The sequence below is a fragment of the Populus euphratica genome, unplaced genomic scaffold, assembly GCF_000495115.2.
Source record: "Populus euphratica unplaced genomic scaffold, PopEup_1.0 scaffold740.1, whole genome shotgun sequence".
Lineage (NCBI taxonomy): Eukaryota > Viridiplantae > Streptophyta > Magnoliopsida > Malpighiales > Salicaceae > Populus > Populus euphratica.
Window position 1 is genome coordinate 94,732 of NW_011500603.1, and position 22,977 is coordinate 117,708.

The 22,977-nt window shown below is 29.6% G+C and overlaps 1 protein-coding gene across 1 annotated transcript; it reads left to right on the top strand.

Moving 5' to 3' along the window:
* The first annotated feature begins 9,638 nt into the window (after positions 1 to 9,638).
* ABCG32 (pleiotropic drug resistance 4) lies at positions 9,639 to 21,334 on the top strand. Its single transcript, XM_011012571.1, has 24 exons — positions 9,639 to 10,181; positions 10,854 to 10,974; positions 11,117 to 11,205; positions 11,301 to 11,385; positions 12,158 to 12,317; positions 12,516 to 12,592; positions 12,689 to 12,742; positions 13,752 to 13,842; positions 13,944 to 14,245; positions 14,322 to 14,603; positions 14,879 to 15,195; positions 15,324 to 15,484; positions 15,557 to 15,660; positions 16,692 to 16,851; positions 16,967 to 17,089; positions 17,189 to 17,280; positions 17,366 to 17,698; positions 17,771 to 18,061; positions 18,275 to 18,358; positions 18,475 to 18,608; positions 18,722 to 18,949; positions 19,686 to 19,857; positions 19,948 to 20,202; positions 20,687 to 21,334. Exons 1-24 carry the CDS (start codon positions 9,907 to 9,909, stop codon positions 20,957 to 20,959), a joined length of 4,263 nt encoding a protein of 1,420 aa, XP_011010873.1. The 5' UTR covers positions 9,639 to 9,906; the 3' UTR covers positions 20,960 to 21,334.
* Positions 21,335 to 22,977: the final 1,643 nt, after the last annotated feature.

Here is a 22,977-nt window from a genome sequence, read left to right on the forward strand (position 1 = left end):
CTATCAAACAATTCTCCATAAAATTCATAATTAATATATAAAAACACGATTTTTTTATACTTCTTCTTTGCTACATGTGAGATTCTCAAAATAGATAAAACTCGAAGTGGTGTATGGTCAATATTTTCAAATTTTACTAAATAAATCTTGAAATTTATTAAGTCTTTGATTATATTTGGATAATTTATTTATCTGTATTGTTTTAATTTCTTTACTCAAAATATTGCTCTTAGTATATTGTTGTCGTTGAATTTTCTTAATAGGGATAATCATTTGCGTTATTTAAAAGTGATGAATGATTTCTCGAAAGGGTTACATTTGGTGTTATGTTCATTTAATTTTGGGAATTGAACTTACAATTGAGTTATTAAACGAAATAAGAATAATTAAATTACCATATGTGTGCATTTAAAATCATTTGATTTCCCGACCCTCTACTGTTTGTAGAATTCCAGCACGGTCTTCATTAGTCACTTTGCTTTATTTTAATTTGCATTATATATGAATAATTGAATCCCTAAAATTGTATTATTTACACAATATAGGAAATATGACTCATTTATTAATTAGTAATGTATTTCTTTGGTATTTTGTATAGCTTGAAGAAAACAAGTAAAAAGCCAAAAAACCTTATAAGAAAAATCATTAATTGATATATAAAAACATGATTTTTTTAAAAAATAAATGAAAAGTGGATGTATCATCCATTTTAATGTGAAGTGCATTTTTATTTTTATTTTTCCATGTCCAACAGTTTGCAATGCACCTGCACCAAGCATAATTATAAATACTAATTTTATCTAGTTTCTATTACACTATTTTTTCCACACAATTCTTCTTCGTATTATAATATTTCCTTTACTTCTCATTTTAATATACACATTATAACCTTATAAATTCTTTCAATAAGTTCTCAAAACTAATTCATTAACTTCCCGATAAAAATCAATAAATCTACTATATTAGAAATCCTAGTACCTTTATACATAGTTTAAATAAAATTAACTTTCATTAATGTCCAAGTTATTCATTTTATTTTTTTTCTCTACATATTACCAATTTTCATATACATTCTTATATGTTCTAAAATAAACGTGACTAACTTATACTTTCAAAATATATATAATATATATAGTCCAAACATTTCTTTTAATTTATTTTTCTCAATAAACATAATTAACCACAATCATAACATCCCACAACAATTATCCCCTTTCTTAGAATTCCTCCATTATCAACCTTATACCTTATTTTTTTTTCCACACGCAGGCACACAACTCAAAACATAACATAAATTATTCATATAATCAATATATCATCAAATCATAAATCAAGATATATTAAAATTTTAACTTTCTTTAAATACATTAATTTGATTTATTTCAAATCATCACACCTATCTCAACACACATTAGTAATTAACAATTTACAAGAATTAAAACTAATTAACCCAATTTCCAAACAATTTTCTTAAAAAACTAATTCTTCATAAACTAAAATTTCAACAACAATCGGGTTAACATAATCCAATTCATTTAAAGTCTTTTTCCACATAATAATGCACACTAATAATATACAATTCACAACATTTACTTAAATTAAACAACTCATAATCAATTTTTCTCTCTCGACCAGTCATTAAATCCTCCTTACCATCATCACTTATTCATAAATTTTCCATAATTTTGCATCCATTAAAACCTATTCATATCATTTTAATTCAATCACAAATAAATTTGTATTCCCTCTAAATTTTACCAAAAACTCTAACTCAAAGATTCATGAATTTTTATTATATATAGTTTCAGCAAAATTTCCCATTCTTTATAAAACCCATATACTTTTGAAATAGGGAAATAGGAAGTTCACCATCCATTTATCATTTACTATTTGTTTAGATTTCTTTTTATTTGTCATTTTGTTATTTTCCATTAAATATAAAACCCATATACTTTTGAAATAGGGAGTTCACCATTCATTTATCATTTACTACTTGTTTAAATTCCTTTTTATTTGTCATTTTGTTATATTCCATTAACTTTTATTTTATTTTAAGATTTCATGAAATTTCAAATTTTTAGGGTTTATAATGAAAGTTTTTCAACTACATACTTTGAATCACAATTTCTTAACATAATATTATTATAAATTCCCTGTTCTTAGAGAGCTTATACCATAAGCTTTTAATTTAAAATGCATGTTGAATATTTTTTAATAAGATATAAAAGTATAGAAATCAAGAAATTCATTTCTTGTGTTAGATCAGCTTATATCAAAGTTTCTCAAGTTTTCAAAAAATTTATGATATTATATGGGTTTAATTATGTATTATTTGATTGCTTATTGTTTCTCAATTAAGTATTTTTTTTGTAATAAAATTACAAAATCAAAAGATATAATAGTATTTGTTTAAAAAAACAGAGAATAATATAAAATTAAAATTTGATTTTCATTAAAACAAAATAAAATATATTATATATTTTTTATAAAACAATTACTACTCCTTTTATTTTAGATTAAGGATAAAAAAAATTCAATTGAATTCCAATCAATAAAAAGAAACCTAAATATTCATACCAAGTTGGAAAAAAATAAAACCATATAAATTTATATAAAAAAAAATCAGGTTAAATATTTTTATGAGTAAGAGATCTGCTAATATTTTTATTCAAATACATATAATTATAAAGACTATGATAGCAGAGAAATAAAATTATGATAATATAGTTATATTATTAAAAACATTATTATATATGAATACTCAAATAATTAAAATTGTATCACCTGTATAATACAAGAAATAAAACTTATTTAATACTGATGTTATTGTTTTTGGGATTTTTTTATAGTTTGACAAAGCCAAAAATTTATCACAAAAATCATTAAATTAAACAATTAGTTGAGCTAAAATTTCTCCACAAAATTCATAATTGATATAAAAATATTATTTTTTTAACACACAAAAAGTGGATATCTCATCCATTTTAATTTTAAGTGCATGATGTTTTATACTTCTTCTTTGTGACATGTAAGACACTCAAAATAGATAAAATTCAAAGTGATGTATGGTCATGACATCTGGATTGTTTATGTGTTAATATTTTTAAATTTTTAATAAATAAAATATTGAAATTTATTAAAATAATTAAATGGGTCCATCTTATCACTTTTAAATATGAAAAACTGAAAAAATCAAAATATTGATACCAAGTTGAAAAAAGAGAAAAATATTAGGAGTATTTTTCAACTAAATACTTTGAATTACAATTTCTTGATATAAATTTATTATAAATTCCTTTTTCTTGAACCAACAGGGAGCTTATATCATAAGCTTTAATTTAAAAAGCATACTGAATTGTTTTATAAGATATAAAAGCATAGAAATCAAGAAATTCATCTCTTAAGCTACAGTGATTCATATTAAGGTATTTCAAGTTGTTCAGAAATTTATAAAAGTATTATTTTGTTGCTTATTAGTTTTCAAATTAATGTTGTTTTGATATTAAAATTATGAAATCAAATTATCTAATAGTGTTTCTTTTTAAAAAATAGATAATAATTAAAATTTTAAATTTGATATGCATAAAAATAAAATTTATTATATATTTGATTCTATAAAAAATTACTACTTTTTTTATTCTAGTTTAGGATAAAAGTTACATCATTCAATTCCAATCAATAAAAAGAAACTGGAATATTGATACCAAGTTGGGGGAAAAACACTATAAAATTATATAAAAAAATTAAGTTAAAGTTTTTTATGGATAAGAGATATGTTAATATTTTTATTCAAATACATATTATAATGATAGAATACAAATACAATTATAATAATATAGTTAAATTATTAAAAAATTAATCAAATACAAATAACTACATTGTATCACCTACACAGTAAAGAAAATACGACTTATTTAATAGTAATGTTATTTTTTAAAGGATTTTTTAAGTTTCAAAGAAAACACGTACAAATCTAAAAACCTTGATATAAAAAAGAATCAAATTAAATTAAACAATTAGTGGAGGAAACATTTCTCCATGAAATATGGAATCCATATAAATATAACATGATTTTTTAAAAACATTTAATATTGTACTATTAAATTTTAATGTAATTCAAATATTATAATTTATTCCAATATTAGTATGTAATATTATCCTACCTCTTTAGTAATAAGGATACCAACATAGTAAAATTTTAATAATATTACCCAATTATAATTCATAAATTACAAGCTAATCCCATTTTTTTTTTAATTATACACATGTTTAAACACTTGTGAAATCTTAAATATCAAGAATAATCATTTTAAAGCATAAAAATCAATAATGTACCTTGTTATTTTATTTTGACTATCAGAATTTTAAAAATATTGTTTTAAACAAGAAAAAAAGTAAAAAAAATAGAATTAAACTAACATTTGTGAAATTATTAAATCAGGAGAAGCAAATCCAAACCAAAAACTCAAATACAAAATTAACAAAAAGAAAAAATGAAAAATATAATGAACCTAGAGATGGGGAGAGACAAAGACATATGCATATACTCTTTTAAAATTCATTTATCACTTTCTTCTAAATAGTGTTTTAGTCAAATTTAAATTTAAATTTTTACTTAAAATTATTTTTTTAATGTTTTTAATTTTTTTGATGTGCTAATATCAAAAATAATTTTTAAAAAATAAAATAAAAAAAATTATTTTAATACATTTCCAAGAAAAATAATTTTTAAAAAATAAAAACAATTATTTTAATACATTTCCAAATGAAAAATATTTTGAAAAGTAATTATTACCACACTCTCAAACACCTATTTACTATGCTTTCTCCTTTTCTCAAATTAAATTTATCCTCTTCTTGTTATCCTTTTTCTTTAAAATTCCTTTAAAAACCCTTAAAAAATTTGTCAAGTTAATCACCCAAATAAAATTATTTGTACCATAAAATTAATTAAATTATTTTTGTGAAATAATTAAAAATATTTTCCCTTTTTTTTTTGTATAATCCTCCGTTTCTCTTGATTATTCTCTTAATTGGGTTTTCTTTCTATCATTGTTTTCCCTGAAAACTCAGAAAAACCTATTTCTTTAAAGTTAATTTACTGGCTTTACATGCATGCATACATACATGTATAATTATTTTATAATTGAGTTTCAAAAACTTAGAACTCTAGCATCTCTTAAACACGAGTATTAAGGTGTTTAAGCCTAAACGATGAAAGATGTTTGACTACTACTTAAATTAGATCTATATAAATTTTTCATGTCTTTCCTTGAATATATCTATTTTATCAAGTTGAGTTAAATGAAGGATTTTTACTTGAAGATTGACTGATAAGGTTTGTTTAATAGTATTTATTAAATAATTCATTCATCCGTTCAAATGTTTCTATTTGATATATAATTTTCTTTGATTCTATAAGAATATTCTAGCAGAATGAGTGAGCCCAACCATCAACAAATATTTCAAAAACTTTCATTATTTCAAATTTTCTCTTCATGCCTATTTAAATACTAAAAGATTAAATAATAGAACTATTATTATCAGGTGACCTCATCAAAATAATTACTCAAAAACTTCATCAATTAGATATAAAAAATCCATCAAAATAAATATTTGTCATAAATCAAGATAAAAATGCTCAAAGTAAAATTAAAAATCTTATTGAGCAATCTCAACAATATTTTTTAATTAATAAAAGTAAAAATCCAGCTAAGCCAATATCAAAAACCCAAAATAATACACTACTATAATATACCAACACTTTCTAATATTCAAATTGAAAACTTACCTTATCAAACCCAAGCTCATTATGAGCATAAAGATATTTCTAAATGAAACTAATATTCAAATTGAAAACTTACCTTATGAAACCTAAGCTTATTATGACCATAAAAATATTTCTAAATGATATATATATATATATATATGGTTATAGAGAATACAATATGATTAACAAACTTCAAGAAATGATAATGGCTGTTGTGACATAAATTTAAAAATTAATCAAACAAGAAATTTGCTCAAGTATTAGTCTTTAGTTTTACTAGCCAGCTTAAAGGTTAATGAGATCATTATCTCACTAAAATTGATAAAGAACTAAAATTAAATGATGCCAAGGTAGAAAAAAAATATTTCTACATCTATTAAAATTAAAAATCTACATCTATTAAAATTAAAAATGATGTCTTAACTTTAATATTTACTATCATTAAACATTTCACGGGAGACCCTCAACAGTTTTAAAAAAAATCATCTAAAATACTCTCAAATCTAATGTGTGCTAAACTTCAAAATTTTATATGGTATCAAGATGCTTTTCTTCAAAAGTTTTTTTTAGAAAAGATTGTCAACTCCCATTTGAGAAGGAAAGATTTTTCTCTAGACTCTCAAAGTTATTTGCTGAAAAAGTTAAATCAAGGATTAAGAATTTACATAATGGATCAATACTTTATGAAATCCTATCATAAGGTAGTCTCATGATGCATATCAAGAATATCAAGAATGAGGTATCATCCTTATACATAGATTTCAAACTCAAGAAAAAAATAAATTATGAAAATAAAAAAAACTAGGTTTATTATGATCTCAATATGGTTACGAAATTCTAGTTGCCCTTTTCAAGAAAATATAAACAAACAAGAAAATCAAAATCAAAAGCTAAGCATTTTCAAAAACCTTTATACAAAAGAAAATGGTCAAACATGACATATATAAAGTAAAAAAAGTACAACGTCAAAACAATCGGTTGCAAATGTGGTTAAACAAAACACTATAAAAGTCAATGCAAAATAAAGAAATAAATTCAAGAATTATGTTTGTCAAAATATTTATAAATGGAATATAGACACATTACCACAATCTTTAAATTTACCAACAACATTTTCATTCGGTATTTGTATTATCATTTCATTGGTAATTAATTTACCAATAAAATCATCGATGAAAATTTTCTATCAGTGAATTTTTTTATTAGTAATTTTTTTCATTTGTAAGTCTATTAGTAATAAAAAAAATATTATTACCAATGAATTTATTGATGGAAAAGGTGTGCAAAAAAAAAATCTACTTCATTTTTTCAGTATTTCTCTCGGAAAATACCATATGTAATTCCGTCAGTAATTATTTAAAAATATTTTTTAAAAAATTCATTTTAAAAAACTATAAAATACTTAAATTAATATAAATCAACACTCTATAATACTCAAATGCTTGGAAAAGAAGAAGAAGAAAATCATATGAAAAAAAATCCTACAACAATATTCATACAATTATTAGGAAAAAACAATTAAAAATAAAATAAAAAACAAATATAGTGAAAAAAACACAAAAAAAGAAAAAAATCATAAATATTAATTAAAAATAAACTAAGAAAAAGAAAGGAGAATAATACATATCTGAGCGTGGAGGAGAAGAAAAGGAGTTGAGGAGAGAAAAAAAGAGAAAGAAATGGATATTAATGTTTTTTATATATGGAAAGAAGAAGAAGAAGAAGAAGAAGAAAGGAGACCTGTCTAATGTGAAATTATAGATTCGAGGCTTTTTATCGACGAATAATTAAATATTAATATCTTTAATCATTCCATTGGTGATTCCGTCTATAATATTTAATTTAAATTTTTAATTTAATAATTTTTTTTAGAAATTGCCAAATATCACTGACGACTTTTCAATTCATTAATGATTCTGTTTATAATATTTAATTTTAAATTTAATTTAATTGATTTTTTTTCAAAAAATTGTCAAATAACATCGATGACTTTTCAATTCGTTGGTGATTTTATCTGTAAAAAAAATAACTAATAGTGCAATTGGGAAGTGAACAGTTCCAAAGCTTTTTGAAAAATACTAACATAATTTTTCGCTAGTGATTTCCTTTGCAATTGACATGATAAACAATGTTCACATTTTACCAATAAATTTACCGATGGATTTTACCAACGGAATAAATGTCATTGGTAATTCCATTGGTAAAATCATAACATCATCGTTTTTTTTGCTTTATTTTAATTGTTTTGTTTCTTACTGTAATTTTTTTGGTATATACCGAGAGAATATTACCATCGATAAAATTCATTAGAAGGTTACCAACATAAAAATTTTCTTGATATTTCCATTTGTATTTATCGATTTTCCTATAATAATTGTTATAGAAGATAGAATGTCATTAACAAGTATATAACGCAATATCATTAACAAATGTATACATATAAAATACAAAATCTCAAAGTCACTTCTTTTATATTTTTCTATAATTTGAAAACAATTACGGAAGCCAATATCGTAATCACCAAAATCATCTATTAGTTAAGGAAAAAGGTTCTCTGCAAAATCCGTAAATCACATGTATATAAAAACATGATTTTCTCACACACCTCTTAAATAAAAAGAGATATCAGCATAGTAGAATTTCTATAGTACACCCGAATATTAATTCACAGACTATAGGAGAATCCCATTTCTATTCTTAATTATATGCCTATTCACAAACTATGTGTATTTCAAGAATAAGCTTTTTAAATAATCATAAACTCGAATTGTCAGACTTCTACTTTATCTCTAAACTTTAACTCCGCCGAGCGAAAGGATTATATATATATATATATATATATATATATATATATCTATGAATCATAGTTTAAGTCAGCAGGAACCTATATAAAATTTTCGTTGACACCAAACATTTCATTGTATTCGTGGGATATGAATAGATTTTATACAAAAGATGACTTCTTTAAGTAAAAGAGTTCGTATATATTGTAATAATAATAGAAATTGTCGTATAAAAATACATTGCAATTTTATGATGTTAAAATATAAATGTTAGCCTCTTAAATTTAATAACGATTTAGGAAATTTATTTTTCTCTCAATTTTTTCAAGATTTTTTAATTAATTATAGTTATTTAATTACCAAATGCTAATAATAATAATAATAAAAATTCTATTATTTATTATTATATTTATTTTTACTCTATAATCAAACTAGTTTTATATTAAAACAAAAACTCCAAGGAACTCATTTTATTTTCTTTAATTAAAAAAATCTATCCGCATAAAAAAGGAAGCTCCCATTCCTCTTTTTTAAAGAAAAATATGAACCTATATATATATATATATATATAAGAATATGAAGAAATGTTGTTTCAATTTCTACATATGCTTATACGAAAATTAAGAGCTTTGTTTACATTTTCTTTTTTAAATTGTAGTGCTATCTCTATGTATATACGTTCATAATTTTTAATTCTTATAAAATCATAATTATTCTATATATAAATTAAAAATATAAAAAATAAGATATTTTAATTAATAATTACTATCCAATTTTGTACAAGAAATATTTATATTTCGTGTATCAAAATCTAATTTAATAAAATAAACGTGTTGTTTTTTATTTTTATTAAAATTAAATAAACTTATTAAATTTTAATAGAAATATATGTAATATATAGTTGAATAATATAAACAGTAAGCATGTGATAAGAAAACTAATTTATCTAAAAATAAATATTCCAGATACACGTGCAGGGTGGTGAAGGGGAATGGGTAAATAATTGTATGAACGAGCGAGTATAGGTTAGAAATAACTCCGCCAAGTTTGTCTTTCCCGCGGCTATTTATGAGCCATCTCTGAACCACTTTAAAGTGCACACAAGACTAATAAGCGACTCTCACTGCAGATGAGCAAGGGAGAGAGAGCAAGCCATTAATGCGAAGCTCAACTACCAATCTTGTGCACTACAAGTAGTTCACATTGACACACACATTCTGACACAATAAGCACAGCTCACTTTGTCTCTCTCTCCTCCTCTTTCTAAATGAGAAATGTAGGGTTCTGTTTGTTTGTTTGGATTGGTTTGTTTTAGATCTAGAAGCGCTCTGATTTTTTGTTATTCTAAGTGAAATGTGGAATTCGGCTGAAAATGCGTTTACGAGAACAGCGTCGTTTAGGGAGGGGGGAGAGGACGAGGAGGCGCTTCGATGGGCGGCGCTTGAGCGCCTGCCTACTTATGCTCGAGTACGGAGAGGCATTTTCAAGAATGTTGTTGGTGGTCATAAAGAGATGGATCTAAGTGAACTCGGGGCACAAGAGCAGAAGCTCGTGCTTGAGCGCTTGGTTAGCTCTGTCGATGAAGACCCTGAGCGATTCTTTGAGAGGATGCGAAAGCGACTTGACGCGTACGTAAAATCTTCTTCTCTTGTAACGGTTTTCAGAAAACATCAGTGAAAAGAATTGAGGAGGTTTTCTTTTTTATTTGTTTTTGATGAGTTGTAGGTTTTGGTAATTAGTTGATCAGTTTTGGATATGGTCTTTTGGTAGTTGAAACAAACTTACATGACCCTAATTAAGCTTAGCGTGTCCACTAACCTAATTCATACGAGTCAGATTTTAATTATGCTCCACTGCATGGATTTTTTTTTTATAAGGGAATATATATATATCTAGAATATTTATTACTTTTCAGTTTTCACATTTGTTAATTAGAGATCTATGGTCGGGGATGCTTATTTTATAATGGTAAATTGTGGGGAGAAGGCAAGAAAGGTTAATTTGCAACTTAGATTAAGATAAATACATTTTCAGGATCATATATATATATATATATATATATATATATTGTGTGTGTTTTTTGAGGATTTAACCATTGCTTTCACTTCTCTAAAACTCTAAAAAACAATAAAACAAAAAAACAAAACAAAAACAAAAACATGTATGCCAATATTAATTGCTTATTGGGTTTGATTCTTCTGAACTAAACTGATAATAACTGATTGTTTTAATTCCAGCATAAATTATCTTAATTTTTTGGGTGGACACTTGCTATCTTCGATTTGTTATGATTTTCACAGAGTACGTTTGGAATTTCCAAAGATTGAGGTTCGTGTTCAGAATGTGACTGTCGAATCTTTTGTCCATGTGGGAAGTAGGGCACTCCCAACCATCCCCAACTTTGTTTTCAACATGACCGAGGTATAATAATCTTAGTTAAGAAGCTTGTTCGCATACCTTTTCCTTAATTAAGACCAGAGATCTGGTTCTTTGGCTATATCTTTTCTTGTTCACTAATTTTGAATTTCATATAATCTATTTGTATCTACGTTTTGATCAAAAGGCGCTTTTAAGGCAATTGCGGATATATAGAGGAAACAGAAGCAAGCTAACCATTTTGGATGATGTTAGTGGGATTATAAGGCCTTCTAGGTATTCAAGTTTTGAGTTTACATTAGTGGGATCGGTTGGTTATTTTTGAGTCGCATTCTTTCTCTCTGGTCTTAGGTGTAAGTGTTATTTTGTAGATTGACCCTCCTATTGGGGCCTCCAAGCTCTGGAAAGACAACACTACTCTTAGCTCTTGCTGGACGTCTTGGAAATGATTTACAGGTACTAGGATTTTGTTTATCTTACAAGTAATTTAAATAGGATGACTTCTGGTGCAACTCTCCCATGCCCGAACCTCTGGCGGGTTGACATGATAGGTTTCTTGTAATAATAAATGAAATAATTACATACTAGCTTAATTTATACCTTTTTTTCAATGGAGCATATGGATTTTTTTCCCGTTCAATGCACCTATTTATTTTTTAAAATCTCAATATCTTCAATAAAATATTTTTAGTATTTGATGACTGTGTTATTTACTTTTAAATATAGTTATCAGTACTTCAACTTTCATTTTATGTCAATAAAATATATAATTATTTTTTGGATTTTGATGCACATTTTTTTTTATTAAAATCAAGTACTTTTTAAAAAAGTACTTAATTGGAACAAAATAAAAAAAATTAGTGGTATTCGTTTTATTAAAAAAAGTTAAGTGTAGTCAAATGTTGAAAAAAAAGTATATAGTTGGTATATATTATCCCTAAAATAGAAGTGCTAGTGTAAGCACGTCGAGCAACTTTGGACTCGTATTGTCAAGGTATCATTTCATCAATGGAGCTATGCTGCATGATGAAGATGGACCAAATTTTGAGGGATTATATTATACATCTATTGCATGGAGAATCACGTTCTCTTTCAGCCATGGAATCATGTGATGATGTGTTTTCCAGTTACATATGATTGAAAGTAATATCTGTGGTTCCATTAATGTGATTTTCTCGCTGAATATCTTCTTGTCTTGTTGCTTATTCGCTCTGCATTGCAATTGAAGATGTCTGGGAAAATTACTTATAATGGACACAGCCTAAATGAGTTTGTTGCTCCGAGGACTTCGGCATATGTCAGTCAACATGATTGGCATGTGGCTGAGATGACTGTAAAAGAAACTCTAGAGTTTGCAGGATGCTGCCAAGGTGTTGGTTCCAAATATGGTAAGATTTAAAAAAACATATCGATGGCTGTGCTGCTTTATTTGTTTCCTTCTGTGTCCCCTTTTTTTCTCCCGAATCCCCTTAGCTATTGTCACCTAAGAACTATCCCAAAAATTCACACCTGCACCTACTTATGAATATCTGAACTAAGATCTCAGTGCCCAGTTGCCTAGATGCTGACACAGACTTTTGTATCAGATATGCTTTTGGAGCTTGCAAGAAGAGAGAAGTTCGCAGGGATAAAACCTGATGAAGATCTTGATATATTTATGAAGGTACTTATAATTTGTAAACTTGTTCCAGCCAGTTTTTCTTGCCTAATAATTTGTTGCTGATTGGGTTGGATCTTCACTATATTTTCCTCTCTCCAGTCATTTGCTTTGGGGGGACAGCAAACTAACCTAGTTGTGGAGTACATAATGAAGGTACTCTCTAGATCCTGGTTAATGTTCATGTATACATTAATCCTGATGCAGTTAAATTATTTATAAAGTCCTTGCTCTTTATGGGCATACAAATCTTTTATATTGAAAAACTCAGTCCATCCTAGTTTTGGAAGAGAAAGCCTTCTTGTTATTTGTATGTATTTTTAAAGTTTAATAATATTCTTGAGAACCATAGAACTTCAAAGAAAATTTACTCTCTAGCATGGAAATGTAGTCAATGAGGTTGACTATCTTAGATGTTTGAAAGGGTAATAATATAGACTGCTAAAACTGTTTCTTGTGCAAGCTTTGTGCAGAAATTTACTCTCTCAAAGTAGCATAGAAATAATAGTATTGAAAAGTAATGTAAAACTGTTCTTTCGAACATGGATTGAACTTATTGATAAACTGAGTTTATTTAAAAAGAGAACATCTACCAACAAGTCTGTACAAGTCTTCTTTTGGACTGCTGCTGGTTATCGTTGTTTTTCTAATTCTTTTGAAGCTCCAACAACTATATTATTTTCTGAATTTAATTTGTGTCAAAGTTATCCTGCATTCTTCTGTCAGTGGCCTGTTCATACCAATTGGAGTATGCGATGCTTCAGGTCTTATTTATGCCACTCAGCCCACATAATCAAGAAAACAGAAAAGAAATGTTAGCCCGTTGTTCTAAAAAGTTCTGAGCATAGCATCCTTGTTTTTCCATTGAAGTTTAGTTTGCGTTGGGAATAAGCAATTGGAATCAATAATTCTGCTATTTTCCAAATGAAATGTTGTATACTGGAACTTTTGACATGTAATTTTATTTGCTCAGGATTAAACATCCATACAGATACTAGTTTGGGTAAAAGTTATTAGCAATTAGGAGGTGGTTAAAAAGGAAAAATGCCTCTTAAATGAAGCATGGGACATTGTTTAGCATGTATGGAGCAAATTTATCTTGCAAGTAGTTGCTTAGAATCATCCCTAAAAACTTTTCTGAAGTACTAAAATATATCTGACAAAGATTTTAGGTTTGGACATATGTGCTGACACATTGGTTGGTGATGAAATGCTTAAAGGGATCTCGGGGGGACAGAAGAAGCGACTTACAACAGGTCCATCTATTGACTGACCTATGTTTATCTTTTTTTTTGTCTTTGGGTTGTTGTTTCGTGTGTGCCAGAATGCTATACATGCATCTGTGTTTGATTTTCAGGTGAATTACTAGTTGGTCCGGCTAGAGTGCTGTTCATGGATGAAATATCCAACGGGCTCGATAGTTCTACTACATATCAAATCATCAAATATTTAAGGCATTCAACCCGTGCACTTGATGGTACCACTGTCATTTCTTTGCTGCAACCTGCTCCCGAGACATACGAACTATTTGATGATGTTATGCTCTTATGTGAGGGCCAGATTGTTTACCAGGGACCCCGTGATGCAGCTCTAGATTTCTTTTCATCTATGGGATTTAGGTGCCCTGAGAGAAAGAACGTGGCAGACTTCTTGCAAGAAGTAAGTAGTAAAGAGCTTGGATGTGAGTTTATTCTCCATTATTGTTATATTTATCTTATTGTAATTCATTATACAGGTTATTTCAAAGAAGGACCAAGAGCAGTACTGGTCTGTTCCTAATCGCCCTTATCGGTACATACCTCCGAGGAAGTTTGTTGAAGCTTTTCACTCATTTCTTGTTGGTCGAAGTTTGTCTGAGGAACTGGCAGTTCCTTTTGACAAACGTTACAATCATCCAGCAGCTTTGTCAACTTCTCAGTTCGGTGTAAAACAGAGTGAGCTTTTCAGGATCTGCTTTAACTGGCAGAAGCTTCTAATGAAACGGAATTCATTTATCTATGTATTCAAATTTATTCAGGTAATGTTACTGTCTTTTTGGCTGAAATCTCAAAATTCGTTTTTGGTGATAAGCGAAATGATTTCTTTGGGCTCGATAGAAAAAATAATTAATGTTAACTTGACGACGAGAGCTGGTTAAAAATCACTCCCTTTTATTTTTTAGACTTTTTATTGTATTCTTCTTCCATTCTCTCCTAATTTAGCTTTTCTGTTTTAATGATCAGGAAGATGGATGTGGTTATGATTTTACCTATTTACCACTAGTTTATACAATTTCTATGAATTATTTTGCAGCTTCTTCTTGTTGCATTGATCACAATGAGCGTGTTTTTCCGCACAACCATGCATCGTGACACGATTTATGATGGAGGTTTATTTGTTGGGGCGATATACTTCTCCATGGTCATTATTCTTTTTAATGGCTTCACGGAGGTTTCAATGCTGGTAGCCAAGCTTCCAGTGCTCTACAAGCATAGGGATTTGCGCTTCTACCCCAGCTGGGCATACACACTTCCTTCTTGGGTCTTAAGTATTCCAACTTCACTCATGGAATCTGGTCTCTGGGTGGCAGTCACATACTATGTGATTGGGTATGATCCTAATATTATCAGGTATATTAAAATCTCATGGATTTTTCTTCCAGTTTTGATGGTTGCTTGGAATGTATTTTCTTATTTTAATTTGTTAATCTGCTATAGTTTTTGGCAGTATTTTGTAATTTTAGTGCTGCAATCTGCAGATTTTCTCGGCAGTTTTTGTTGTATTTCTTTCTGCACCAAATGTCTATAGCTCTCTTTCGTGTAATTGGATCCTTGGGCCGTCATATGATAGTTGCCAACACCTTTGGATCTTTTGCTATGTTGGTTGTAATGGCTCTTGGAGGATACATCATTTCGAGAGGTAATCAATGTTTTGCTGGATTTATGGTTATTTTCATTCCATTTTATTTACTCTTTTTGTTTGCTGTGACAGATTATATCCCAAGCTGGTGGATATGGGGTTTCTGGGTTTCTCCTTTGATGTATGCTCAAAATGCAGCATCAGTGAATGAATTCCTTGGGCATTCTTGGGATAAGGTTGTTATTTTATGATCATCTGTTTCCATCTTCCTTAGAAATCAACTAGTTACATTGGCTTTTACTCAGTAAAATTGCTCACTAAGTTGTTTTTTTCAAAAACTATTTTCCTTCAATTGTTAAGCTGCTTATAAATGAATGTTCAAAAAGTTTAATTATTGATTGTTGATTTGGACTTAAGGTTCATTGACTCTAGGAAACATGGAAGTATATTTTTGTTACTAGTATTACAAAGCATATGGTTTGATTGGAAGTATTGTGCTTTAAGTTAACAATTCTGACTTGAGGGAATGATTTTTAGGAGGAAAAATGGATAGGGTGATGGATGAATGGGGTAAAATGGAAGGAGGGAGAGGAGAAAGGATGGATGGTCACTCATCCATCTAGTTTTTTTGTGAGCGACGGGAAGGATGAGAGTCAACCTATCCAATTACAAAGGAGAAGAAAAATGGAAATAATTTGGAGGATTGAAAATTAGTAGTGAGGAAGGACTGGAAGTGACATGGATCCTTCTGGTCCTTTCTTGCTTCTCCATCCTTCTTGCCAAAGCGAATACCCAATCCCTCCCCTCATTCATATCTTTCTCTATTTGACAAACATATCTTTTCAGTGTTTTTTTTTAGTTACGACCCACTGTAATGTTCAAGTCAAGTTAAATGCAATCTTATTTAGTTCAGCATGATAATTATGTATAGACAAATAAAAAAATGAACCATGACGAGCCATTAACTGCAGTCAGAGCATAAACTATGTGAATATATATGAATTCTTTCCTGTCAATTTCTTTTGGCTTTGCTCGAGATACGTGTTCTATTGGTTGAAAGGAAAACCTCTTTTTTTTTTTTTTTTATGACAAACTTGAGGTTACCCCCTCCTAACATGTGGAGCTCCTAAATCCATGGAGCTCCTAAATCCAAAATGCAAGCGGCTTGGGTTTAGCACCTTGTTCATCTAATTAATTTCTATTAATTAAGTGAGCATTCATGCTTTGAAAATATAAACTCATTATTCTTTCTTGTTTGCTGATGTAGAGAGCTGGGAACAACACAGACTTTTCATTAGGTGAGGCAATACTGAGAGCACGCAGTTTATTTCCAGAAAGCTACTGGTATTGGATTGGAATTGCTGCTCTGCTTGGATATACAGTTCTATTCAATCTTCTGTTCACGTTCTTCCTAGCATACCTTAATCGTAAGCCATCACTATTTTGGGAACAGTTTTCTAATCCTGTGCTTCCTTTGCATTGGTTGTCCAAACAAACAAGTAGAGAGGTAATCACACCAAGGTCTTTGTTATTGTTTAACAGCTTTGGGGAAGCATCAAGCTGTGGTTTCCAAGGAGGAGCTGCAAGAGAGAGACAAGAGAAGGAAAGGAGAAAATGTTGTTATTGAACTGAGGGAGTACTTGCAGCATTCTGGCTCACTGAATGGTCAATAACTTTATTCTGGATTTGTTTTCTTCTAAATTTCTAGTAAATATCAACCACAACTGAATGTTTTAAGTGTTTATTAATTGTAACTTCTGGCAGGAAAATATTTCAAGCCGAGAGGCATGGTTCTACCATTTCAGCCTCTTTCCATGTCTTTCAGCAATATCAATTACTTTGTGGACGTCCCTGTGGTGTGTAAATTCCTCCTCCCATGTATGTAATAAGTTTTCTGGAATATTTTGGAAAGGAAAATATCTCATCCTGATATCTTTCCAGGAGCTGAAGCAACAAGGGATAGTAGATGACAGATTGCAGTTGTTGGTTAATGTTACTGGAGCATTTAGGCCTGGTGTGCTTACAGCACTGGTTGGAGTCAGTGGTGCTGGAAAAACCACCCTCATGGATGTTTTAGCTGGTAGGAAAACTGGAGGGATCATAGAAGGGAACATACATATATCTGGTTATCCCAAAAAGCAGGAGACATTTGCAAGAATTTCTGGTTACTGTGAGCAAAATGATATTCATTCTCCATGTTTAACTGTTCTAGAATCACTTCTTTTCTCGGCTTGGCTTCGGTTACCAACAGTAGTTAACATGGATACACAGCAGGTAATTATAAACATTTTTGTGCTATTTGATGTGTTTGATAAAACATAACATTGTGAGGGTTGAACTTTTCAGGCATTTGTTGAGGAGGTTATGGAACTTGTTGAGCTTACTCCATTAAGTGGAGCACTGGTTGGTCTACCTGGAGTCGATGGTTTATCCACAGAACAACGAAAAAGGTTAACAATTGCTGTTGAATTGGTTGCTAACCCATCCATAGTGTTCATGGATGAGCCCACCTCAGGGTTGGATGCAAGAGCTGCAGCCATTGTGATGAGAACTGTGAGGAATATAGTAAACACTGGACGGACAATTGTTTGCACAATCCATCAGCCAAGCATAGACATTTTTGAATCCTTTGATGAGGTATTCATATTCTTTTTAATTGGACAATTTATAAACTGCATTGATCCGGTGCCACATGACATACCAATAGCTTGAATAGAGCTGGTAAATGCTTCTCTTCTTAAATATCGGTCCATGCTTCAATTAGATTGGTGAAAAGACTAGAGGCATTAAAGGTTATATTGTTCGTCATATATTTGTCAATATGCTGATCATCCATGTCTTTCTTTAAAGCTTTTGTTTATGAAGCGTGGAGGAGAGCTAATATATGCCGGTCCTCTTGGCCCGAGGTCTTGTGAGCTCATCAAGTATTTTGAGGTCAGATTACACACTTTTATTCCTCTTAACATATATGATATGTGGCTTGTTTGTGCTAAATATCAAATTTGAACTTGGCTGTATTCATCCATATGCTACACACAATTGTTTTGTAGGCAGTTGAAGGAGTGCCAAAGATTAGACATGGATATAACCCTGCTGCCTGGATGCTTGAGGTTACTTCTTCAGCGGAAGAAACCCGTCTAGGTGTGGACTTTGCTGAAATTTACCGAAGATCAAATCTACATCAGTACGTCCAGTTCCCAGGACTTTTAGTTTTTATTCAACTTGATGGAGGACTACCCCTATTCTTTCTCCCCTCCTTTCTAGCTCATGAAATTTTGATGTCTTCTTTTGTTTCAGACGTAATAGGGAGTTGGTTGAAAATTTAAGCAAGCCAAACAGTAGTGCGAAAGACTTGAACTTTCCAACCAAGTACTGTCAGTCATTTTTTGACCAGTTATTAGCCTGCCTTTGGAAGCAAAATCTATCTTACTGGCGAAACCCACAATACACTGCAGTCCGCTTCTTCTATACTGTGATCATCTCATTAATGCTTGGGACAATATGTTGGAGATTTGGTTCCAAAAGGTTTTCTGCTTAAACTTTGTTAAATCAATCTCTCATAATTTTATGAATTCTTGCACATTGAATGACGTTGGGGTGCAATCATGCTTGGTTACTTTTGGTATTGCAGCTGCATAATTTACTACTATACTTTGTGTGCTTAAACATTTTCTAATGATATATTTGCTAAAGAGGATGATGATGTAAAAGCAATCAAGTAGATACTCTTTTACTGGGTCCACATTGGGAATTGTACCACAATTAGCATAAACTTCCTGAAGCTTGGAAGAAAGTTGAATTTTCTTATTGTTCCTCCCCCTTTATTCTGCACCTTTGTTTCCACTTGATTGCTGTAGCTAGTTTCAATCACATGAACTTTTAATGGCTACAGTCCCCTAGAAGCGTTTAGAAATCAGAGCAATTTTATTTAGCACTGTTAGAAGGTTGATATGCACAGAGATATGCGCACAAATCTATATGATATGGATGTGGGTCTAAAGGTGCTGTAATCATAAGCAACAGAAATATAAGACAAGTCTTGCAAAGCGAAATTGGTGACTTATGATCATGATAAAAAGAACCTCTATTAATTGTGAGGAAGAGGAGGGATCTTTTCCCCTTTTCATTGATAAAGAATTTTGAACGGTTGTTTTTCTTTTTCTATTAGTTTCTTCTCTCATTATCAAATTTCACATTCCCTTGGTCTAGAATTTAAATACGTTATATATCATATTTTAACATTTTAATACTTTTCTTCCAGGGAGAATGTGCAAGAATTATTCAATGCAATGGGATCCATGTATGCGGCCGTCCTATTTATTGGAATAACCAATGCATCTGCTGTTCAACCTGTTGTTTCTGTCGAAAGATTTGTTTCATATCGAGAGAGAGCTGCAGGGATGTACTCAGCTCTACCGTTTGCCTTTGCGCAGGTTTTGTTACTCACCTTGTTGCCACCTTTCCAAGTAAAAGTACCTCTTGATTGTTCAAAAACGACCATTGAATTTCTTCCCCGTGTACAGGTTGTTATTGAATTCCCTTACGTGTTTGGACAAACGCTTATATACTGCACAATATTCTACTCCATGGCATCATTTGAATGGACTGCTTTGAAGTTTATTTGGTACTCTTTCTTCATGTATTTTACCATGCTATACTTCACCTTTTATGGAATGATGACGACAGCACTCACACCAAATCACAACGTGGCTTCCATCATTGCTGCTCCATTTTATATGCTTTGGAACCTTTTCAGTGGCTTTATGATTCCTCACAAGGTAAAGAACTAATTGTTATTCAAAGCTTTTTGAATTGCGAGTCTAGCTTGATTCCCTACGTGCTCCTTGTATTTGGAGAGACAGGCAAAACTGGGAAAGAACTTGCATCTTGCAATTATGTTTTTGATTTCAGTCATAGCATTTTTTTGTCCATTGCTGGAGATGTCACCTAATAGTGCAGAATGTACCATGTACCAGCGCCTCTAAATTGTTATAACCACTAACCACTCACTTCTCATTGATGGAAATGTCATATATCCGTAGGATGACTGCTGAATATCCGAGCCTGCCCTTCCAATGAGCATCTTTGAGTTGTTTGATTGATGGTTCATATTGCGAATGTATGCTAACAGCTAATAGAAGTGGTTTTCCAGCATTGATTAAACCTGAATATCATGATTGAAAAAAAAAGACCCTGAACTGTTTGCTATATCCATTACAAGTTCTGCTTTTCTAAATCTGTTGATTTATTTGCTGTGAACAGAGAATTCCCATATGGTGGAGCTGGTACTACTGGGCAAACCCAATAGCCTGGACTCTTTACGGTCTCTTGACTTCCCAGTATGGCGATGATACTAAACTAATGAAGATCTCCGAAGGGGATCGCTCGTTGCCTGTGAAGGAAGTTCTTCAGGAAGTGTTTGGATACAGGCACGATTTCTTAGGTGTCGCTGGTCTTATGGTAGTTGGATTCTGCGTGCTTTTTGGAGTGATTTTCGCTCTTGCAATAAAAGCCTTCAATTTCCAAAGGAGATAACAAGGTCTCATGTTTGTAAGTGATAAAAATCTTGCCCCCAATTGACCATGCAGCGTGCCAAAGCTAAAAGAACACACTAAACTTGGGCGGGGGAAGTAGAATGTTGCCTAGACGACTGGATTTAAATAAAACAGTAAAAGCAGAACCCTAAATTCAAATCCAATGTTTCAAATAGGAATATCCGCATATGTTGATGCCGACATTATAGCAGCCCCCTCCAGATTTTTTTTTTTATGATTATGACTTTAATGGAATGATTTATTTGTTTTAATCTTCTTGAAAATAAATTCTCATTGGTTGGTGTAAAACAGTATTAGCTTACACTCTGCGTCCAATTTCTTAACAAGAAATGTTTACTGAACTGTAGTTGCATCATTGAACTATGTAGTTTGCTTGAACTGACATCTTCTGTCTACTGTTAATTTCATACGCACATTTGTGAACATGGTAGCTAGATAATCCCTATCTATATTATATATTATGTTTTAGGAGATCGAGAAAGTGCTTGGGACAGTAGGCCAGGCATGAGAGAATTTGAGCATCTTGGACGGGTGAACGATAAAAATCGAGTTTTCAATGCTGGCAGGCAAGCTAAAACAGTGCGGAACTTCTCGCCTTGCAGATTAAAACGAAAGCTTAAACAGTAGTAATGGAAGACAGTCTTCAATAGGAGATGTATTTTTAAGAAAGGTATTAAAATAATATTTTTTTTATTTTTTAAAAAATTATTTTTAACGTTAAAACAATTTAAAATTTTAAAAATATTAAATTTTAAAAAATAAATAAATAAATTTCTTAAAACACTGTTCGAAACAATTTAATTAAATCATGCTAAATTTTTAAATGACATCCTAGAAACAGTAGTGGACACATGTCAGTCCAACTGGCATTGCAGTATTAAATTTGATCATCATTGCATTGTACTAAAAATTGATCAGCCTCTACTTGCCTCCACAAGAAATAGCAAATGTAAATCCAGAGTGATAACTCAATTCATTAGGTGTTTTGAGTTTGTTTATAGTGGTTATAAATTTGAGTTTTAAAAGTGTATTTAGTAGTATGGTTGTAGTTATTTTTTAAATAATTTTTTGTGTTAAAATATATGTTAATAATATTTTTTATTTTTTAAAAATTATTTTTAATATTAGCACATCAAAACAATATAAAATGTACACATTATATTAAATTTTAATAAAATTAAAAAATACAAAAAAATTAATTTTTTTGGAAATGCAGATTTAATCGCGTTTCCAAATAGCCCCTAAAATTATTAAAAATTTATATAATTATTAATTTTAAAATTTATAAAATTAATTAAAATATGCATATACTAGATCAAACATCTATATTAATTAAATTAAAATAAAATAAGTGTATAGTGTTCCATTCCATTTCAAATGTAATCATTTCTAACCACATGTTTATCCACTAGCCTATTTTAAAAGGAAAAAAATAAAATTAAAAAGATGCTAATTTGTTACAATCATAATTTTTAATTTTTAATAATAATCATGAATGTAATATATTTATGAGAAATGCCATATAAACAAAGATTTAATATAAAATTTCCATACAACATATGCCATGTTTTTTTATCACTTATTTATTGACATATAAATTTATATGTGAATTTAATATAAAAAAATTGTTTTTAAATCGTTTCGATGTATAAATTCAAGAAAAAAAATTCTTAAAAAGTATGAAATTCAAACCTAATTGAAATTGTAAAAAAATAAAGATACAAGAAAACAATAAAAGTAAATTCAATGAACAAAATTACATACATGGAGCTAGTTGAATGGCTCTATCTATATTTGTACAGGATATTAAATTCCGAGGTAATATCTTAAATCAAATTCCATATAAATTGTTAATGTAAGATAAAAATATTAAATAATAAATTCTAATAATTTAAGATAAAGAGATTAAATAATGAATTCTAATACAAACAATACCCTAACTAAAGCATTACTCCTTTTACAATAGATACATAAATCTTAACTTGTCATGTAACCTTA